At 47.6% G+C, this 21,368-nt stretch overlaps 1 protein-coding gene across 2 annotated transcripts in view; it reads right to left on the reverse strand.

Annotated features, from left to right (window-relative positions):
• LOC147439914 (fatty acid amide hydrolase-like) overlaps positions 1-21,368 on the reverse strand; it is an 80,651-nt gene that overhangs the window by 40,396 nt on the left and 18,887 nt on the right. For both annotated transcript variants that reach the window (XM_086485644.1, XM_086485645.1), the window contains exons 4-5: positions 20,256-20,428; positions 20,027-20,156 (exon numbers count right to left, since the gene is read on the reverse strand). In XM_086485644.1, the coding sequence (XP_086341770.1) occupies positions 20,027-20,156; positions 20,256-20,428 (303 nt within the window). The remainder of the gene's footprint in view (positions 1-20,026; positions 20,157-20,255; positions 20,429-21,368) is intronic.

Genomic DNA, 21,368 nt, shown 5'->3' on the forward strand with positions numbered 1-21,368 from the left:
TAGTCATATATCATCTCCAGTTTCCACACTCTATGCGAATTTATGCTATCTTCCATGTTTTAGTACCGGAGTCTTGTCATTGGTCCAAACTTCATGAATACCATCAACATCCATCTATCAAGCTTTGCTCCCATGCCAAGAAGCAAAACCGCTCCTTGTGGAACTCGTCGCTAGAGGAGGGGATAATGTCATGGAGGCTTGAGAGTCAGTCTTCTTGAGTTTCCTATAGGAAATCACTAAGGAGATTCTGGAAACTCTTGGAAGATCTTCGAAGAAAGTTTTGGAAGACTCTAGAAGACGACATCATCGCTGATGACATCACCTACATCATTGTTGATGTCATTGTCCCCAGTGTAAGTCCTTTTGCTGCTCCTATTTTATTTGTCCGCAAGAAGGATGGTTCGTCTCGTTTGTGTGTTGATTACAGAGCTTTGAACAAGATGACCGTCCAAGAACAAATTTCCACTGCCTCGCATTGAGTATATCCTAGATAGGCTCAATGGGGCAAAGGTTTTCAGCAAGGTTGATCTCAAAAGTGGATACCATCAGGTAAGGGTATTAAAAGGCGATATCTACAAGATCGCCTTTCGCACAGAGCGAGGGCAATGGGAGTATGTGGTTATGCCTTTTGGATTGACACGTGCCGTGGGTACATTCAAACGACTCATGGTAGGCCGTTTTGGTGATATGATTGGCATGTGTGTGTGTAACTTTCTTGATGATATTCTCATTTTCTCTGCATCGTGGGAACAACCTGAAAAGGATGTAGGAAAGGTGTTAGCCCGTTGGGATAAGTGTCAGTTGTACATTGCAACTAAGAAGTCTGAGTTTTTTCTCATTGAAGTTACTTATCTGGGTTATATCATTTTTGCAGAAGGTTCAAGCTTGATCCTGCAAAGGTAGAACACGTTTGTAATTGAAATTTGCCTGAAATTGCATATGATGTGCGTCTTTTCTTGGTTTATGCCAAACATATAGTTCACGCATAGAGAATTTTGCATGCATTGCCGCACCCATTAACGATGTTCTGAAAGGGGTAAAAACTCGTCGAGAGTGCGTGGTTTTGCCCGAGGCAGCCGTCGAGGCTTTTTCAGCTCTCAAGGTTACGGTGACAAAAGCATCGGGTCTCATCCTTGCCTCTTGGGACGACCCCTTTGAGGTATGGACGGATGCGAGTAATGTCGCCATAGGTGTTGTGCTTCAACAGCATGTGTAAGGATTTAAACCTACTTCCATCCTATGCCTATATGAACAATCCCTTATGGTGCTACTTTCACACACACTTTAGTGAGAAACATGCCACATGGAGCAGACACTTGTCCTAAAGTTCCTCATGCACATTACACCTAGCTACCTATGCAGATGCATTAGCATCTGCCACCTCCATTTCTTGCATGTGTTACTCCATCTATAAATGAAGAAGCATTGTACAAATAATAAGCTCTCTCATCAACCTACCTATTTTGTGTTATTTTGTACTTGGCTTGCTTGCGTCATTTGAATTAGTGTGTTAACTTAAGGTTTATTATTATGAATGCCAGTAATATTTATTCGCCATAATTAACAGGTCTTACAAGTGGTATCAGAGCGTTTTGTAAGACTTGTTTAGCTATTTTTAGATACATTTTAATCAATTAAAACATCCAATTTTATTTTATTTTTGTAAATATCTTTTTTTTCCCACTTTAGGTGTCTCAATGCACTTACGATAAGTGGTATAGGACCCAAACCAAGTGTCAAACTCTTTACCTTTTTCATTTAATGAGAGAGGTTTTCGAGTTTTTCAATTGAGGGGTATTATCACTTTTTCTTTATAAGCTGGCAACGGAACTCAAGACGCCAGTGCCCCTAATCCTTTCCACTAATGTGCTGGAGAATTGCGAGCTTGTCGGCATAAGCTCTTACAAGTGCTACTTCATCGTCACTCACTACGCTGCTCACCTTCTGCAGCACTACTCGGCCCAACTCCAATCAGTCAACGCCGTTGTTGCAACTCCCCGCCCTTAGCCGGCCTCGCCCTGCTTTTATAGCTATTTGTTGTCCACGCACCGGCTCTTACCCATGCCTTGCAGATCTGTCTCATGCAAAGTGCCCTCAGCGCCATCGGCTCCTCCAATGCAGCCCGTTGCTCATTGCCTGCAAATTTCGGACACACACTCGTGACCTCTGCATTCTGCCTACTCCAGAGGTTTTAACAAACGCTTCTACTGCTGCCTTTGCCATCAAATGCTGCCGGTGCTTTGTAAACTGTAGACAAAAGAGTGTCGCCATCATCAGCCAGCTCATGAGTTTTTCTTTGCTAAGCCGAAGCTCCCTTAGTGGCCTCACCTTGCATCAGACGCGACCCCTGCAGGTTTACTGCCCGCGGCTACCACTCATCATAGTCTGACTATGTGTCGACACATGCGAGGGCAATTTTGAAGCACGTCCAGTTCGATTGGCCTAGCCCACTGCCTCGTTGGACCCACACACAGAAGCTCGCTCCTACTCGATTGCCACCAGCATGCGGCGCGGTACTCGCTCCTGCTCGCCATCAGAGCACCTTTCGTTGCACATACACACATGCGGTGTGAATTTTGTCTACAATCAGTACCTCGCTCAACATCTGGAGCCCAAGGTTCACGGCCCTGTCCTCACCTATAACATGCTTTTGTTGACCGAGTTATCCTGCACTGCTTTTCAAGTGTGAGTTCCCATAGAAGAAATCACCTGCATCTTATACATTTCGGACCCGTAAGCCCTTGCTCCCACGAGCTTTAAGCCTTATCCCTTGGCCATAGGGCACAATAGCCTTCGAGTTAGTTTGTTTTCCCACATCACCTAATTCGAGCTCAAAGTTTTTCAAAACCTTGTGAAGAGGTGCTTCGCATTGGCGAAGAGTTACTTCAAATTCGCACATATGTTTTTTCCCCCCTTGTAAAACTCATGAGAATTAGACACTACCGGCTTTATGGGCGGTAAGATCTTTCTCATGACCACATGTATGATGAGTGATCGATCCATTTTGAATGACATGCCTATCACCGCATTAACACTCATAAGGTGTTCCCGCTATGAGACATCTACTAGGTCAAAGCTCAAGGGGAGAAGAGTTGATCATTGCAAGAAAAACATCGAGCTTCAACAATAAAGAAGAAGAAGAAGATCATCATGAAGGGGAGAATGACTCAAGCAAAATCAACAACCATCATCATCAAAGAAGAAGAACATCAGCACCATGAGGACAACAAGAATCACATTATGCTAAGGATGTATGATGAATCCCTACACATTAAAATTACCCTCTACACTTGCATGATGTATCCAGTATGAGAACCATGTTTATGCATCCAAATGTGAACCCATGCACCTACCTAAGGACGCCTTGTATGAACCATGACCTATTGCATCCATTGAGATCTAGGCATGATGTATCTTAGGCAATCTTAGGATGAAATCAGGTTTAAGGTGGCGATTGTTAGGATTTAAACCTACTTCCATCCTATACCTATGTGAACAACCCCTTATGGTTCAACTTTCACACACTTTAGTGGGAAAACATGCCTACACCTAGCATGCCACATGGAGCATACACTTGTCCTAAAGCTCCTTATGCACATTACATCTAGCTACCTATGTGGATGCATTAGCATCTGCCACCTCCATTTCTTGCATGTGTTACTCCATCTATAAATGGAGAAGCATTGTACATATAATAAACTCTCTCATCAACCAACCTATTTTGTGTTATTTTGTACTTGGCTTGCTTGCGTCATTTTAATTAGCATGTTAACTTAATGTTTATTATTATGAATGCGAGTAATATTTATCCGCCATTATTAATAGGTCTTACATCATGGCCGCCCAGTTACATTTCTCAGTCGGAAGTTAAATAGTGCCGAAAAGAATTATTCGGTTTATGACAAAGAACTTCTGTATGGTAGAGAGTTCACAGTTCGCACAAACCATCAAGCCCGTGGCTCCAATCTATGTCTAGTGCACATTGGAGTGATCGCCAAACGCGGTGGTCACAATTTTTTGAGCAATTTGGTGGTTTGATTGAGTATGTGCCTTGTAAAGCTAACCCTGTTGTTTTGCAGATGCGTTAAGTCGCAAAGGACAGATCTTGGCTCTTGAGTCGAGATCTATTAGACTTACACCACTCTGTTGCTTCACAAGTCTAGGCATACTTGTAAGCTAGTATGTCTCTGGGCTGGCCACCCATAGTCTAGGTTGTACCTGGTCCGACCGCCCGAGTTTGGGACCGGCCGCCCACTTTTGTCCGGGCACCCACATATATCATTTTTTGTTGGGTCGTGGGGACATTTATCAGGCCGTGCCCTACCTGCCCTTGGACACCTATTTATAGGGCCAGGGGGGTACCCACTTCCATATCTCATCTCACAGAGATCACACACATCTATTGTACTGAGGTTCTCTTGCTCTGGTAGTCAGTGGGGGGGCTGATCGCCCCTCTTCACCACATCCAGCCTTTGTGTCTACTGTCTCTCTCAATCTCCTCTCTCATGCTTCCGCACACACGCACTCTCACATGGTATCAATCGCCAAGACACATGGTATCAGCAACTTCAGGCTCTGCCTAATCTGAGGCGCTACATCGCATCAGGTTCTTCTTCGAAGGGCTGTATCAACCAGCGTTTTTGCAACCGAAGCCAGATTTGTCAGCGTTTTTACATCAACCAGGCAACGCAAAAACGGGATCCATTTTTGTGGTGGAGGACCTCACCTCAACCTGCGTTTTTTGCAAGAAACATTAGATCTGTTGATTTCCCTGCTAGCGCTACACTTCTGCGACAGTTTCGTCACCGGAAATGCACCTCCTCCATTTGCTTTTGACCTTCATTTGCGTTTTTGGGTTTTCAGCCCATTTTCGACAGTCTTATTGGTCACTTTGTGTCGTTGACACCTTCCACAAGTTGCTAGGGACCCAGGGTACCCATCAAGCCCTTGTTTTTTCAGTAAATAGAAGGTTTTTGGTGCCAAAAAGTGCAGCAAAAGTGGAATGCAAATTGACCTGCGTTTTTGTAACAGGAGGGCAACGCTCACCTTTTGGACCCCGGATCTTGCCACCATCTACCCGGCCTTGGCATCCGGTTGTAGCGCGGATAATATGTCGTGCTCTCTACAGTGTGGGTGCCCCTCAGTGCAATGTGCGAGACAATCTCACTCAAACAAATGGAAACTCTCTCAAACAGAATGAAACACAGAAACAATGGATAACAACAGTGGACCAGAACATGTGGACTCGACTAGCTCAAAGAACCGTGTACAGACTTTGGTGTGGCAGCACTCACAGCTCCAGCCCAGGACTCACAGGTACAATGGGGTTGTCGAGGCTCAGATGTGCAGGGATGGTGCTAATGTGCTCTGTGTAAGACCCGCTCTAGACGACTACGTACAAGATAATCGAACTGCCCCAAACGACTACTCATATGTACCACCGTAAAGAGCCACCAACGGCTCATAAATGTCAGCCATGTGGTGACCTGGCCACGAGGTCCACTAGGCCACCGTCGGTCGTCGGTAGGTACCCTGCCACGTGTCACTACCAGACCAAACGTCCGTCTAGAGGGTCCGTCTAGTGTGAACCAGTCCCAATGTAACCCACTGTCCAACTCTATGTCCTATAAAGTGACACTGTAGCCCTGCTACAGGTTGCCCGCCACAAGACCGCTCACCGTCTCGGTGAGAGGAATACTGAAAAAACTGTGAAAGAAAACCACTAGGTGCTGCATCCGTACATTTCTTGAAGCAGGTGCTAGGCCCAACCATGACCTTACATGCCTCAAAAGTGGAGTAAAACACTGTCCTGCTTGCAACGCCTTAAGCCTTTGAATAGGCAAGAACCCAATATGATTGCATAGTCCAAGAATCCCAATCCGCAAAACAGACTGAGGCTCCTCAACAAAGAGATATGCTCGGTTTGGATCCAACGCATCTTTATCCTCCATAACTATAGTGAGAAGAAAATGACCTGGTCCGCACTTGCTGATGAAATTGTCGAAAAGAGGGATGATCAGAAGCTCGAGTAATAATGCGATGCGGTTAAGCTCCATCTTAATGGCAAAACAAAAAGCATTAACGGCATTGTGATGGCAACCAGGTGAATGCTTGAAAGCCCCAAGGAAACAGCCAAAAAGGTTCATAAACTTGCTACTGTGATAGGATTACACAAAATTTCTCTGCCCCTTTGTGCAGCATGCCATGTATTTACCATGCCTAGTATCACATTTTGCCATCATTGACGATGGCTCAAATGTGTTGGTTATCTCTGCAACGGACAACTGCTCATGATAGGCCTTAGCTGCCGAAAACATTGGGGCATATGATGAAAGCATGAAGTGAATTCTGGGGTAAGTAACCAGGTTGGTTCATCAATCACAGTGGGCTCTAAATCAACAAACACAGCTCGAGGAACATGCTTTCCCGCTCCCATCTCGTCTCACTGAAGACGATGTTAAAGGCATCATCACCGCCACCAACAGTCTTGTTACTGGGCATCTGTCCATTTGGATAGAGCTCCCAGCAAGCATTTTGACCTGGATGCCAGTTTGACCAGGGGCGAGGGGGGCTTGTTAGGGCTGAGGCAAGGGAGGGGGTGGGTAGGGGCGAGGGGGGGTAGGTAGGGGCGAGGGTGGGGAGGGAGGGCTAGATAGGGGCGAGGGGGAAGGGGGGGTGGGTAGGGACGAGGGGAGGTGAGGGGGAGGGTGAGGGGGTGGGTAGGGGCGAGGGCAAGGGAGGAGAGGGTAGGGGCGAGAGAGGGTAGGTAGGGGCGAGGACTTAAGGGGGTGGGTAGGGACGAGAGGGGGGGGGAAGGGGGTGGGTAGGGGCGAGGGGTGAGAGAAGGGTAGGGGCGAGGGCTTAAGGGGGTGGGAGCCAATTGGATTGGGTAGGGGCCAATGGGAGAGGGTAGGGACCAACTCGAGAGGGTAGGGACCGATTGGATTGGGTAGGGGCCGATTGGAGAGGGTAGGGGCGAGGGGATTGGAATTGGGTATGGACCAATTGGAGAGGGTAGGGACCAATTGGATTGGGTAGGGGCCGATAGGAGATGGTAGGGGCGAGGGGATTGGAATTGGGTATGGACCAATTGGAGAGGGTAGGGGCGATAGGGACCAACTCGAGGGGGTAGGGACCGATTGGATTGGGTAGGGGCCGATAGGGACCAACTCGAGGGGGTAGGGACCGATTGGATTGGGTAGGGACCAATTCGAGAGGGTAGGGACCGATTGGATTGGGTAGGGGCCGATTGGATAGGGTAGGGGCGAGGGGATTGGGATTGGGTATGGACCAATTGGAGAGGGTAGGGGCGAGGGGGATTGGGTAGGGGCTAATTGGAGGTGGATTGGGAAGGGACGAGAGAGGAAGGGTAGGGTGAATAAAGGTTGGGTAGGGGCGAGTGGGCAAGGGGGAGGGACTTAGGGCGAGGGCGAGGGTAGTGATGGGGACTAGGCGAGGGGGAGAGTAGGGCGAGGGCGAGGGGGAGAGTGGGAGGGGTGGGGAGGGCTAGATAGGGGCGAGGGGGAGGGGGAGAGGGTGGGTAGGGGCGAGAGGGAAGGGCTAGATAGGGGCGAGAGGGGGTGAGGGGGTGGGTAGGGGCGAGAGGGGGAGGGTAGGGGCGAGGGGGTGGGTAGGGGCGAGAGGGGGTGGGTAGGGGCGAGGGGAAGGGAGAGGGTAGGTAGGGGCGAGAGGGGAGGGTAGGGGCAAGGGTGTGTGAGGGGGTGGGTAGGGGCGAGTAGGGATAGGGTAGGGGCGAGGGGGGGTGAGGGGGTGGGTAGGGGCGAGAGGAAGGGAGAGGGTGGGTAGGGGCAAGTAGGGTTAGGGTAGGGGCGAGGGTATGTGAGGGGGTGGTTAGGGACGAGGGTGTGTTGGTAAGGGCGAGGAAGGTCAGAGCATTATGAAAGTGCAGGTTGAGGACAGAACCAACTATTCTCAGCAAGACAACGAGCAGGAGTAGGGAATTCATCCAGCACATCAAGCAGGACCTGCTCTGTGAAGGGAGTTGGCTAGACACAGAGGTTAGCTTCGTTCTGGTTGGAGAAGCAGACACCAATGGGGCTGATGTTTGAAGGGGGTTGAACTCCTGTAGGGGAGATTTCTTTTTGCTTATATACTTTTTCCTTGGCTTTCCAAATTCAACGGCTTTTATCAAGAGGGCTTTCACCGAGAGCGCATCAGGAGTATCTTCTGTGACCTTCAACTCTTGAGCTGGCTCATGTGGCTCATAAGGTTTAGTTACCTTGGAAACATTGGAAGAGGGTGTACCTTCAAGCAAAGAGTGAATTGAAACTCCAAAACAGGGCATAGATTTGGTAGCATCCAACCATTCCAACAGATCCTCATCTAACCCGTCAGGTGGAGTAGGTTGTTCCAATTCGAGGCTGGTTGCTAAGGACAAAGAACTATGTTGCACCACGGGATCCATACCACCTTCTAAGAGAATGGGTTGCATCGAGGAGCCAGAATTATGTATCCACATTGCATCATTTTCCCAATCGTGGAGTGCTTTAGTGTGTCGCAGCCATGGTCTTCCAATAAGCAAGGGAAATCCGCCCTCAACCTGGGGAAGACGAACCACCACAAAATCCAAGTTAAAAGTAAAGTCTTGTACCTGCAGAGGCACATTATCCACTATGCCCACTGGGTAGACTATTCGCTGGTCGGCCAATGTAACTGTGAAGGGATCAGGGCGAGTAGGCTGTAGACCTAGAGCTAACATAGTGAACTCGGGCATCAGGTTGATGCCGGATCCACCATCCACTATCACTCCTGAGAATTGCCGACCTAAAATGGACATTGTCAGGCGAGGGCTTCTATAATCAGTGAGTGGAGCAACAGGATTGGATATCATATAGGACTCTGACTGTCGCACTGGGAGGTGCCCGCCACTAGGACCTGCTCCAGGGTAAAGTGACTGAATAACTGCAAGGGTGTCACTTCTGAAACTCGCATCTAGTCGAAGCATGTCATAGAGGGACACTTGTTGGAAAGTGTTCTTCAAGACTGTCTGTGCTGTATGCTTCTCTTTTTCTACCTGTTGTTGTTCCTCTGGTACTTTGATCTTTTGTAAGTCAGCAACTGCTTCTAAGAAAGCCCCATCAATATCGGAGAGCATAGGAAAAGATCCTTTCTTAGCACTAGGGGATGGCATGTCAGCTGCTGGAGGAGGTGTAGGCATTGGGGAGGAAAGGGCTGTACCTGCTGGAAGATTGAGGCCGAGGGCTGCCCTCTGAGCTCGTGTGAGGACACCAGCTGGCTCCTCTACCAGCTGCAACTTGTCTTGAGAGGCAATCATATGGGCAGAAAGGGGTGGCTTGGGGTTGGTACTAACTGCTATCAAATTGATCTTGGGAAAGGTGAATTCAGGTTGGCTCTGACTTGGGCTCGCAGAGGTAGAGGCGCGTTGTTTTGGACAATCCTTAGTGTAGTGATCCTGAGCCTCAGGACAAAGTTGGCACGGAGAAGAGCCTTCTGGCAGAGGGCATTTGCTCTGATAATGCCCATACTCTCCGCATCTGTAGCAGAGTATGGGCCAATTGGAAGGGCGAAACGGGGGACGAGGTGGTTGCTGCATGGAGTTGGAGGCTGAAGTGTAGAAGCTCTGAGGGGTTGAGGTGGCATTAGCATTATAAAAACTTTGAGTCGGGAAAGTTTTTGACATACCTTGGACAGCAGGGGTATTGAGCAAAGGTGGCATGTAGTTGGGATGGCCGTAGTGGGAAACCATGTTGGATGATGGTGCTAACCCTTGTTGGAGAGAAGGACCAAGACTTTGCTGTATTTTGTGCAATCCCTTTAGGTAGTAACAATCCTTGTCCTCATGTCCAGATTTTTCACAGAAGTGGCAGTAAACCCGAAGGGGGCATTCCTGCGGAGGGTGCCCTGGAGAGCGGCATGAGCTACACCAAACCGTAGCCTTAGTCTCTTGCTGACACTTGAGCTCTTCTAGCTCGCGCTTAATCTGTTCCAATGCCTCATGATTTGGAGGCTTCTCTTGTCTAAGAGAGAAGGACCTCTCCTCTTGAAGAGCTCGCTGTAACTTTAGGGCTTCCAGTTCCCTGCGTAAAGAAGTTAAAGGATCAGCAGGACTACCTTCCGAGAACGCAGAGGGAGTTTCTATGTGAGGAGAGTTGTTGAACAGCTTCCTAGCCCCCTCTATCCTAGTAGCAGCTGCGATGAACTCCTTGAGAGTGGCGTCGGGTCGGAGACTCTCTCGGAGTTTTTGTTGAGAAGTTTTGGGAAGCGCCTTCTCCACCCACTTTTTAACCATGAATTCACCGGGTTGTTGGGGGAGCTTGGCCACCAGCGACTTAGTTTTAGTCATAAGCTCTGCAAAAGTCTCCTCAGGTTTGAGCACCATGTTGACCAACTCATCCAACACCTTCTCCTGGTAGTCACTTGGCCTGAAAGCTGCACAGAACTGCTGTCTTAAGGCTGCCCAAGTTGCAAAATGGTTCTCTGCAAATTGACTATACCATTTATCTGCTAGGCCATCCAGGGTGGATGGAAATAGTACCAAATAAGCATCTTCTCTGTTCAGACCACGTCCCCTACAGAGAGATACAAATCTTCTTGCATGGTCGTCAGCATCTTCTGAAGAAAGCCCTTTGAAGGTAGGGAACTTGATGTTTACCTTGGCCAAAACACTAGCTAGTGGCTCCATGATTCCTTGCTGAGCCTGTAGCTCTATAGCTTGCTGTATCAGAATAGGAGAGAGCTTTACTGGAGAAGGTGATCGGGAAGATGGGGAACCTGATGAAGGAATGGGTGATGTGGTATGTGAAGGTATAGGTGATGAGGTTGAAGGATTTCTACAAGGTGTCAAAGGTCGTCTTCTATGATAGTACTTCAGAGGGCTCAGTAGTGCGTTTTGACGCTCGACTGACCTCCTTATGTGTCATGCAGTGACCACCAGTCCAACCAAGCTTGGGGCAAGAAAACTTGTGACAGGTCTAGACTCCACCAGACCAGACCAGGTAAGTGACTAGACCCGGCTGGACCAGGGACGAGACTAGGCACGAGGAGGACTAGACCAGGGTCGAGGAGGTCTAGACCAGGGACGAGGACAGGTTGGACCAGGGCGGGAGAGGACTAGACCAGTTGGACCAGGCGAGAGGAGAACAGTGCAAGGCAAGGCTGGCGAAGGTAGGCGAAGCTAGATAAACTTAACTAGCTTCAAGATTTGCACCTCACAGAGTGAGATTTCAGTTGAGGTCCCACCGTGATCGCCAAAATGAGAGCACCTGTAGCGCGGATAATATGTCGTGCTCTCTACAATGTGGATGCCCCTCAGTGCAATGTGCGAGACAATCTCACTCAAACAAATGGAAACTCTCTCAAACAGAATGAAACACAGAAACAATGGATAACAACAGTGGACCAGAACATGTGGACTCGACTAGCTCAAAGAACCGTGTACAGACTCTGGCGTGGCAGCACTCACAGCTCCAACCCAGGACTCATAGGTACAATGGGGTTGTCGAGGCTCAGATGTGCAGGGATGGTGCTAATGTGCTCTGTGTAAGACCCGCTCTAGACGACTACGTACAAGATAATCGAACTGCCCCAAACGACTACTCATATGTACCACCGTAAAGAGCCACCAACGGCTCATAAATGTCAGCCATGTGGTGACCTGGCCACGAGGTCCACTAGGCCACCGTCGGTCGTCGGTAGGTACCCTGCCACGTGTCACTCCCAGACCAGACGTCCGTCCAGAGGGTCCGTCTAGTGTGAACCGGTCCCAATGTAACCCACTATCCAACTCTATGTCCTATAAAGTGACACTGTAGCCCTGCTACACCGGTGCATTGCTGGCAAGTATCCTCTCCGTCTTCATCAGATTTCAGCCATTACCCCTTGCTGTTTTCTCTGTTTTCAGCCCATTTGGGGCACTGACAGTGATTCACCACCCTTCTCATACTCCTCTGCACCGCTTCGGACCATGCCGGGAGCATACGAGCACGCTGAAAATCGCTAGACAGCAGCGTTTTCATCACCTTGCAGTTGCGTTTTTGGGTGGACAGCAGACACTTGGCTTGTGTTTTTTACAAAGAATGAAGTTACCTCCTACCAAGACACCATCCAGTGGTGGTCCATACGGTCTCTCAGTGATTGCTATAGTACACGGTAGTTTCGACGTCGGCTTGATCATCTACGGGCATACGATCCTTTGGAGATCCATTCATTCCAGCCATCATTCGACGGTTGCACACTCCAAAGGGGGTGGTGACTTGTGGTTTGCTATGGACACACCTTTGCACTCATCAGAGGAGTTCACACGAGATATGGCCATGCTCATGGCATATGGGATTCCGACATTCCCAGAGAAGACACCACCATCCTTGGTGGACAGACACTTACCACTTGACCTCAACACGTCAGATCACTTGCTTATACGTTAGGAGCATCTACATGGACTTAAGGATGGTAGTGTAGCTGCTCTTCTACACTGCTGATCATTTGGATTGCTACCTTCAGAGTACTTACACTCACCCTCGGTAACCTTACAGCAGACTTATCCCCCGACCTGGGCAGTAGACCACTCCCAACTCATTCACACTGAGAGCCACACCGAGTTGCGGTTTGGTGGCGTTGTTGGCGTGGATTGTGTTTTGGTTGACACCGGAGGATTGGAGGCAGGAGATACAGGCAAGACAGCGCAGACAGATTGGTCTGGCCTTTCCTCTTCTCGGAGGATCTTCACAGCGTAGACTTCTCAATCTGGCTTCCCTACTTCTACAAGATGATTACGGTGCAGACAGCTTGGTCTAGCCACACCTCTGCTCAAAGGCCCTTCGCAGCGCAGACTGTTGAGTTTGGCTTTCCCCTCATCTTGGATTACCCTGCCTACTGACAGGACACCATCCGGTGATGGTCCGTGCGGTCTCTCAGTGACTACTGCAGCTTACGGTAGCTTCTACAGTGCAGAATGTCTAGTCTGGCTTTCCTTGTTTCGGAGGAGTTTACCACAGAGATTTTTACATATAGCCTTCCTGGAGTTTTACACAACTTAGCCACCTGGCCATACTGGTTTACAGGTTCATGCATTGACAGGCTTCCGATCATTCTCATGACGGTTCCTAGGCTTCTCCATTTTCTCCAGACGGTTTGACTATAGACACCACAAATCCTATTTTGCACGACACTTGCAGGTCTATTGGCACTTCTTTTATGACAAGGAGTTGTTTTCACACTCAGTTCGGGACCTTCACACAATATCTTCACCCTGTATCGGCGGAGTCCAGCAATTTGCTACACTGCTCGTGACAACACTTTACCATGGAGATATCTTGGAGGTTGGGACACCCCAAACTGCTGCAGCCATTGTAGCAGACATCTTCATCATTTGCCTTACATCTTCGACTTCATGTGGTTTGTTCAGCATCAGGTGCTGAGAGGGGGTGTTAGACTTACACCACTCTGCTGCTTCACAAGTCTAGGCATACTTGTACGGCTAGTATGTCTCCGGGCTGGCCACCCATAGTCTAGGTTGTACCTAGTCCGACCGCCCGAGTATGGGGCCGACCGCCTACTTTTGTCAGGGCGCCCACATATATTTCCATATATCATTTTCTGTTGGGTCGTTGGGATTTTATCAGGCCTTGCCCTACCTCCCCTTGGGCACCTATTTATAGGGCTAGGGGGGTACCCACTTCCATATCTCATCTCACAGAGATCACACACATCTGTTGTACTGAGGTTCTCTTGCTCTGGTAGTCAGTGGGGGGGCTGATCGCCCCTCTTCACCACATCTAGCGTTTGTGTCTATTGTCTCTCCCTCTCTCCTCTCTCATGCTTCTGCACACGCGCACTCTCATAAGATCCACAGTTTCTATTCATCAGGGTCTCTTTCGACACCATGAAGTACCAATATGCAATTCCGATTTTAGTAAGCAATGGTTGCAGGCTCTTGTTTCCCAAGGGCCCAGCAACTATTTCATTCGTGAAGGTTTGTTATTTTTTTCATCACCGTCTATGTGTGTTTCCCTCTCTCAGGACAACCATATTGCACGATGCTCATGACTCTCTCCCGGTGGGCACAGGGGAATGAACACCACTTTGGAAAAAATAGAAAGATTCTTTTATTGGCCTAAAATATCAAAAAGATGTGTTTCATTATGTCACACAGTGTACCATTTGTCAAAAAGTAAAAGCTCCTCGGGATAAGCAGCAAGGCCTCTTGCTACCGTTGTCTATTCTCGACAGGCCATATCAAGACATTTCCATGGATTTTGTGACTAACCTTCCACCTAGTTTGCATTCAAGGAACACTCGATGTTTGACAATTGTTGACCGTTTCAACAAATTTTATATGTTGATTCTTTGTAAGGCCACAGTCAATGCACAAGATGTAGCACGGTTGTTCATTAAGGATTGTTACCCCCTCTGTGGTTTGCCAAAGTCAATCGTTTCAGATAGGGATGTTAAGTTCACGTCAAATTTTTGGCGCGCTCTCTTTGAAAATTCTGGCACAAAGTTAAGATTTTCATCTGCTTTTCATCCACAATCAAATGGTCAAACAGAAATTTACAATCAGTTGGCTTTTGATGTTTTGAAGTCATATGTGCATGATCAACAGTCTCATTGTCTATCTCCCATTGGTCCAAGCAATTTTGGACATGACTCTTACTCCTCTGCCATTGGTAGAACTCCGTATGAGGCAGCTTTTGGCCGTCCGTTCCAGTCACTTTTTACTCGAGGAGTTAGTCCATTGCATGATGCCAATGCTGAAAGTCAGTCATTGGATGAGATTACTGAGAGTGGGAAGCTTCGGCTAAGCAAGGTTTGGGAGCCTTATTCACGGCAAGGTAACAAGCATCGGCAGGATGTTACTATCAAGGAAGGGGATTGGGTCTATTTGAGAATCATGAAGCAACGTCTTAAGCAAGTAAGAAAAAAGTGTCCTAAGTTGTCTTTCAGAATGTATGGTCCATTTCATGTCATTAAAAAGATCAATGAGGTTTCTATGAAATTACAATTGCCCAGCTCATGGTCAATGTACAACGTTTTCCATGTTTCTTGGTTAAAAGTGTTTCAGGGTAGACCTCCATAGGACATTTCCGAAGAAGAAGAACCAGAGATCATCGATGAAGCCGAAGTCATGGACATGGAGCAAATCTTGTTGCATCGGTTTCACCATGGCTCAAAGAAGCAAGTCAAACAATATTTTTTGAAGTTCAAGGATCGAGGAACCCACGAGGTAGTGTAGGTCGATAAAGAATTTTTTAGAGATTATTCAGAGTTGTTGGCAAACTTCAAGAAAGCCATGCAGCTCGGTCACAGTATCTCATCTAACTTTAAAAAGGAGGGGATGTCACGTGCACATCCAACCCTATGTGCATGTGGACAAGCTATCTCAGGTCTAGGCTTCAGGTTAGCCTAGGAAGTGTTCCGGCACCTTTGTGGGCCTGTGAGCAAGCCGTGCATGTCCAGGCACCTAGATTAATTACATATCCTCTATGTCCTTGGTCACTTTTTTATTGATCTATTTCCATTGCATGTGGTTTGGATTTTCCCATATTGAGAGTCGTCAAGTATTGCACGTTGCTTACTCTGCCGACATACCATGTGCTAGAGACTTCATGCGCTGAAATGCATTAACAGCCGCTTGTTGTTGATCATCAGGCATTGATTGGGTGCCACAAACCTGTTCTTCATCGGCCATTTTCTCTTGAAGCTGCAATGGACAAATAGACAAATATTCAATATCATTGACAAATATATATTCTCACGATTCAACAGTCTCACAGATGCACAAGGTAGCAAAGTCTCGTCCACTACATAAGACGTCATAGCCGACTAAATCAAATCACAACTGATGCGACTAAACAAAATCACAATCGCCGGACCCAATTGAACCACAAGACAAATTTGAAATATCCCTTGTGACGAATGAGACTATGATAGTCCTTGGTAAGAGTCCACGGCAGTACATGAGTCATCTGCGTATTGAAAAAAAGAGGAGACATTTTAAGCAGAGCATGTCGAGCATCCATGTCGGCCAGCAAGACTTCATAGAACCCTCGTGTGTCAAAGTAAACCCCTCAAACTACTTGCCGTTTGAGTAGGAAATCAACCCATTGGCCTACATCCTGAGCTGTAGGCTTTCTACCCGGGAAAAAAAGAATCATTGCGTTAAGTGCATATTGAGCAACAGGATCCATAAGCTCGTGTCTAGGGATGCGCACTTCCATGACGGGAGCGGATCCTTCCCCGGCTTGACGTGCATCCTCAAAGTCCTCATGCAAACATTCTTTGATAAGGCTTAAAGCATCCATATCCGAAGATTCCATGGCTTTCCGGCGCTTGTATATACACTGATCACTCGAATCCATGTGAAGCTCACACACACACACACACACACACACACACACGCTTTTTTTGGGAGGTTTTGATATTTGACTGCTATTGGCACAGATAGACACACACAGGCTGGCTGTACAGAAACCTGATGCTTGAAGAATTTAATCAAACTGAAAACCAAATGATTTTACAGAACCTGCAAATATACACCGACAAACAAACCTACACACACTCGCACCTCTCTCTCTCACACAAAACGACAGGACCGCGTGCAGGCGAAATCAAACTTCAAACACCGGAGCGCTGTGAAGGGCCTGCATAGGGTAGATGTTGTGCAGAACAGAGTTGCACGACATATGAGTGGCAAAAGGATTTACCACACACCCAAATACCCCATGTGCGCGCACACACATCAAGAGCTTGCAGAAGCACTGATCTAGGAGGGCACGCCTGCTCTTCCCGTTGGAGCTTCGATAATCAGATCAGTTTCGCCCGTCATCACACACACACGGGGCACAGAACCGCTAGTAATTGCTGAATAGCCAACTCTGCATACGAAGCTATAGCAGGTCCAGGTGATTAATGCGACCAAGCTGGGGCAGGAGTTTGCGCGACAGAGCTGGGCCACGACATTTTGTTAGCACAAGCACCAGGCAGGTTACATCATAAATCTAGGGTCCCTTCTGAAATTTGGTTGGCACTGGGCAGCCTTAGCTTTTTTGACCAGGATGTGCCTCCCTAGCTCCATGAGCTGAGAACAGAATCTCTAGCTATTAAATACATTGCAGAATCCCATAAACCACTCTTTTCACAGCCCACTTAGCTTGCATCACAAATGAAAGTATCGAGCATACACATTGACCATAGAAATGCCCAGATCAAAGGAGTCAGAGGTAGGCTACTCATATAGTTACTTGTTACAGGTCATATTGAAATTTTGATATCAAAGATTTTCAGCTCTCAGAATAATGCCACTTAGAGGTCTTCTTCTTGGAGATCCGCAAACAGACAGATTCCCAAAAAACATAATACTGGCTACTACAGTACATATCACTCGCTGTGTTTATATGGAAACATAGAGGCCCATACAGGTCCCGTCCTGAGACACAACTGCATATCCCTACTTGGGCTATCATTCAGCACCACTTTTACAGGGTCCTGTCCTGAGACTCAACCTCATTGCCCTATTCAATCCATCAAAGGTAGGTGGAGGGGCTACATGGAGATGACGGTTGAATGAGCCTTAAAATCGTGTGCAGATATAGATTATGCAAACTAATGGGACATACTCGGTCTGTTCTCCATCTATTAATTAATTTTTCATCTGCAATCTAGTGAATCCCCTAAATTCTAAGGCAAAAGAGCATGCACGCTCCGTTCACACGCCCTGGTCGTCTGCCCTCTATCTTTCTGCACTGCACAATCACCGCCCATCGCTCTGTCCTTAACCCTGTTCCCCTGAACAACCTCCACCAACAGTCTCCTCTGACGACTCCTGATGGACTGTGTAACAATCTCCCCTTACACACACTTCCCACAACCCTTAGCAACCATCTCATTGTCAATGCTGACACCACAAGACAAAATCTCATCTTGTCTTGCCCCCTTCTCCACACCAATTCTGCTCTCCTTCCCCGCTTTGCTGCGTAGTTGGCACACTGACCTCCTACTGCCCCCCATAGCAGCCCGCCATAACCAATGGTGTCATCAATTCTTCTTCCTACCTATCATGACATAGCCCTTGACTAACACTTTCACTTCGTTTTGCAGCACGCCATTTGAGAGAGAGAGAGAGAGAGAGAGAGAGAGAGAGAGAGCGTAAAAGAGGGAGGCACAGAGTGCACGCAAAAAGAGAGAAAGAGGCACATCATCCCCATCCCCCCTGCGAGCACTCCCTGCCTGAGTTGACCTAGATGATGCCATCTCCCCACCTCGCCGCCTCCTTGCCCTTCTCAATTTCCTGACTTCCCCACCCCCCGCGCCCTCATCTCCTTATCGCCACCCTCTGCCGGTTGACCCCACCCCACATGCGGCCCCCTCCTTTCTGAGGAAGCTGGGCATGGCGGCCTGCATTTGTATGCCAAGCTCGTCGTCCGTCTTTGTCTGCAACCAAGCCAGACGCTGAAAGCCCTCCTTAGCCACCAGCTGCTTGTACACCCCCAATCGAATCCCCCACCCACATTATGTGTGCATCCTTGACACCACTCTGCGCCCTCCCCATCACGTAAGTACAAATCATGGACAATGTAGCCAGTTTGCACCTGCGAGAACACGATAGAGAGAGAGAGAGAGAGAGAGAGAGAGAGAGAGAGAGAGAGAGAGAGTGTCTGCTGTCGACTGACGTCCAATATATATAGAGAGAGAAATATCTTGGTATAGGTGAGAGTGAATTTTTTTTATCCTCTGCCTTACCAGATGTCATCTCCTAATTGCAAACAACACCCCCCACCCCCCACCCCCCCTCAAAAAAAAAAACTAATGGGTCCAAATTGTAGCCACATACTTCCCACAAATTAGAGGAATATTTTGGTAATTTTCCAAAAAAGAAAAAAAAAATATTTCACCCAAATCTTCCACTTAGCTTGTTAGCTTGGAAGATTTCATTTCTATCTTCTTCCTTTTCTACTCTCCTGTGTCTTGCACAATACTTTTGTAGCGAGGTTTTCTTTTAAAACTCAAAAACGAATCCACTGAGATTCTCAATGAAACTAATGGTTTGAAAATTGGGGACACGTACTGATGGCATGTAACACTTTTGCAATCAAATTCTGTGTACGCTGGTGGGAAAGCATAAGTTCGCTGGGCCCCTTAGTTAAATAAAGTCAATTGTCCCATATTTATAAGTTTCTAAATATCAGTTAGCTTTTGTTTCCATAAAGCCATTCTGAACGTAGCCTCGTACTTCTATCCATGTTTCATGTGGTGTTTTGGACTACGCACAAAAAGAGTGATTTATAACTTTATGTGACATAGTAGAGAAAAGTTCCAAGTTTCTTCTTTACTACTGGGTCCTACTCGGTGTTCTTTAAATAGAACCAAATTTACGTGAGAAGATTCCCTCGGTGAGGCTTCGCCTAAAGCTCAAAAATTGCCTCTGTAGAACCTAAATCCCTCAGAAATGGCCGCAATGGTGCAGCTAGCTGTATGCCGCTACCGTGATTATGTCGGCTTCTCTGTGGGTGGAGCATTACAACGCGCACTTTCTCTTGCAGCCAAACCTTAAACACACTAGATGCATTGCAAACGCTCTGCCAGGCCTAAACTCTGCAGTGCCTGTGGGGTCTCGCCTCTGCAGCACGGCAACCGGGGGAGAGAGAGAGAGAGAGAGCGGCCTGTAGCACAGCGCTAGGAAGACAGATAGGGCTCTATCGAGCTACCTCGCAAGGCTACACACACACACACACACACACACACAGAGCATGCCAAGCCACGCGTGCGACCTTCTCGAACCCTTCCTTTTTCCTCACACCGTGCACCATTCCCTTTTCCATTCCAAACTAATTCCACCATTTTTTTGTTTTCTCCAGCTGGGTACCCCCTACCGTGCGACCTTCTCGCACCCTTCCTTTTTCCTCACACCGTGCACCATTCCCTTTTCCGTTCCAAACTAATTCCACCATTTTTTTATTTTCTCCAGCTGGGTACCCCCTACTACTACTGCAAATAGACTTATTCACACAATTAATGATGACACGCTCAGTCCATGCTTTTTCTTAGTTACCTTTGTTGTAACGAGAAGTTGATAGCTCAGCCTGCTTGAGAATCTCCTCTTCAGAATAATTGATAAAAAAGCCCATGCCAGGAGCAGGTTGAAGAGATTCCTTAACTGCTTGAAGAAACCTCTCAGCAACCTTAGAATAGCAAAAAAGTCATGTCACATGCATAGTCATTAGCCACAAACCACAAAGAAATGTCTTTTACTCTCGTGCACTACTTCACAAAATTATTACCATTGTTGGCGTAAGTGTTCCAGACTTGTATGCTTTGGAATAATCACGGATGGTCCAACGGCGAAATGACATGGCAGAGCTATCAGAAGAAGCCAAGCAGTCAGCTGCTACGCTTGACCGCTCACATGCTGAGAGTGTGGGATCTATCTGAATCATTGAGGGCTCCTCTCGATCTGCAAAAATGATCAAAATCATTAATCCACAAGATCCACACAAGATGACATACATAAATGGTAAATCTCTATCTCTCTCTCTCTCTCTCTCTCTCTCTCTCTCTCTCTCTCTCTTCTTCTTCTTCTTCTTCTTCTTCTCCTTCTCTCTCTCTCTCTCTCGCAGATAGCGTGGGTCAGCCAGCAAACACCTGCATTATCCTACGCCCAGCACCTGGCAGCCTGCGTTAGGCTCAACTTGTACCAGCGTTTGCTGCTCCAGAGTTAGCGTTTTCAGCAGGGGCTTCGGCGTGTCAACAGACCAGACATCGCAGAGGTCTCCCTTCCCTCATCGCCATCTCCTGGAGTCAGCATCCTGCAGTACCCATTCAGTACTCAGCCATCCAGTAGCTTCAACACCAGTTCAGTAGCATCTGCCATCAGCATCAGCATTCATTCAGCGCGTATTGAGCCCAGTATAGCTTTCAGGGAGTATCTTACCTGCAGGGATTTATTTGCAAGGAATTTGGAAACTGCAGAGCTCACAGAAATTGCAAATTGACACATACAGAAAGCAAACATATGCCATGTAGGCTGAATGGGGAAACATATGTATGCATAATGCGGTGCGTATAGGTTGCTCTCTCCTCTCTCTCAGAAAGTGAAACAAATAAGGCAAGACAAATGGCGGCGCACTACATGGTCACAAGCAAGAGGATGACAGCCATTGAAAAGGAGTTGAAAGAATGCAAAGCCCACATGGATGAGTGGAAGAAAGAGAAGAATTTAATTCTCGAATGGAAAAAGAGGGAGGAACAGGCGAGGGAACTAGAACGCAAGGAGTTCCGGGATGAAATTCAAGCTTTAAAAAGTAGCATCTCAGCCCTTCGGGAGGAACTCGACGTAACCAAAGAGAGAAGACGCCTTGAAGATGGGGAAATTCAGCCATCAATGATTGACGAGC

This window comes from Adiantum capillus-veneris, chromosome 16 (assembly GCF_014529385.1).
Source record: "Adiantum capillus-veneris isolate H3 chromosome 16, ASM1452938v2, whole genome shotgun sequence".
Classification (NCBI taxonomy): domain Eukaryota; kingdom Viridiplantae; phylum Streptophyta; class Polypodiopsida; order Polypodiales; family Pteridaceae; genus Adiantum; species Adiantum capillus-veneris.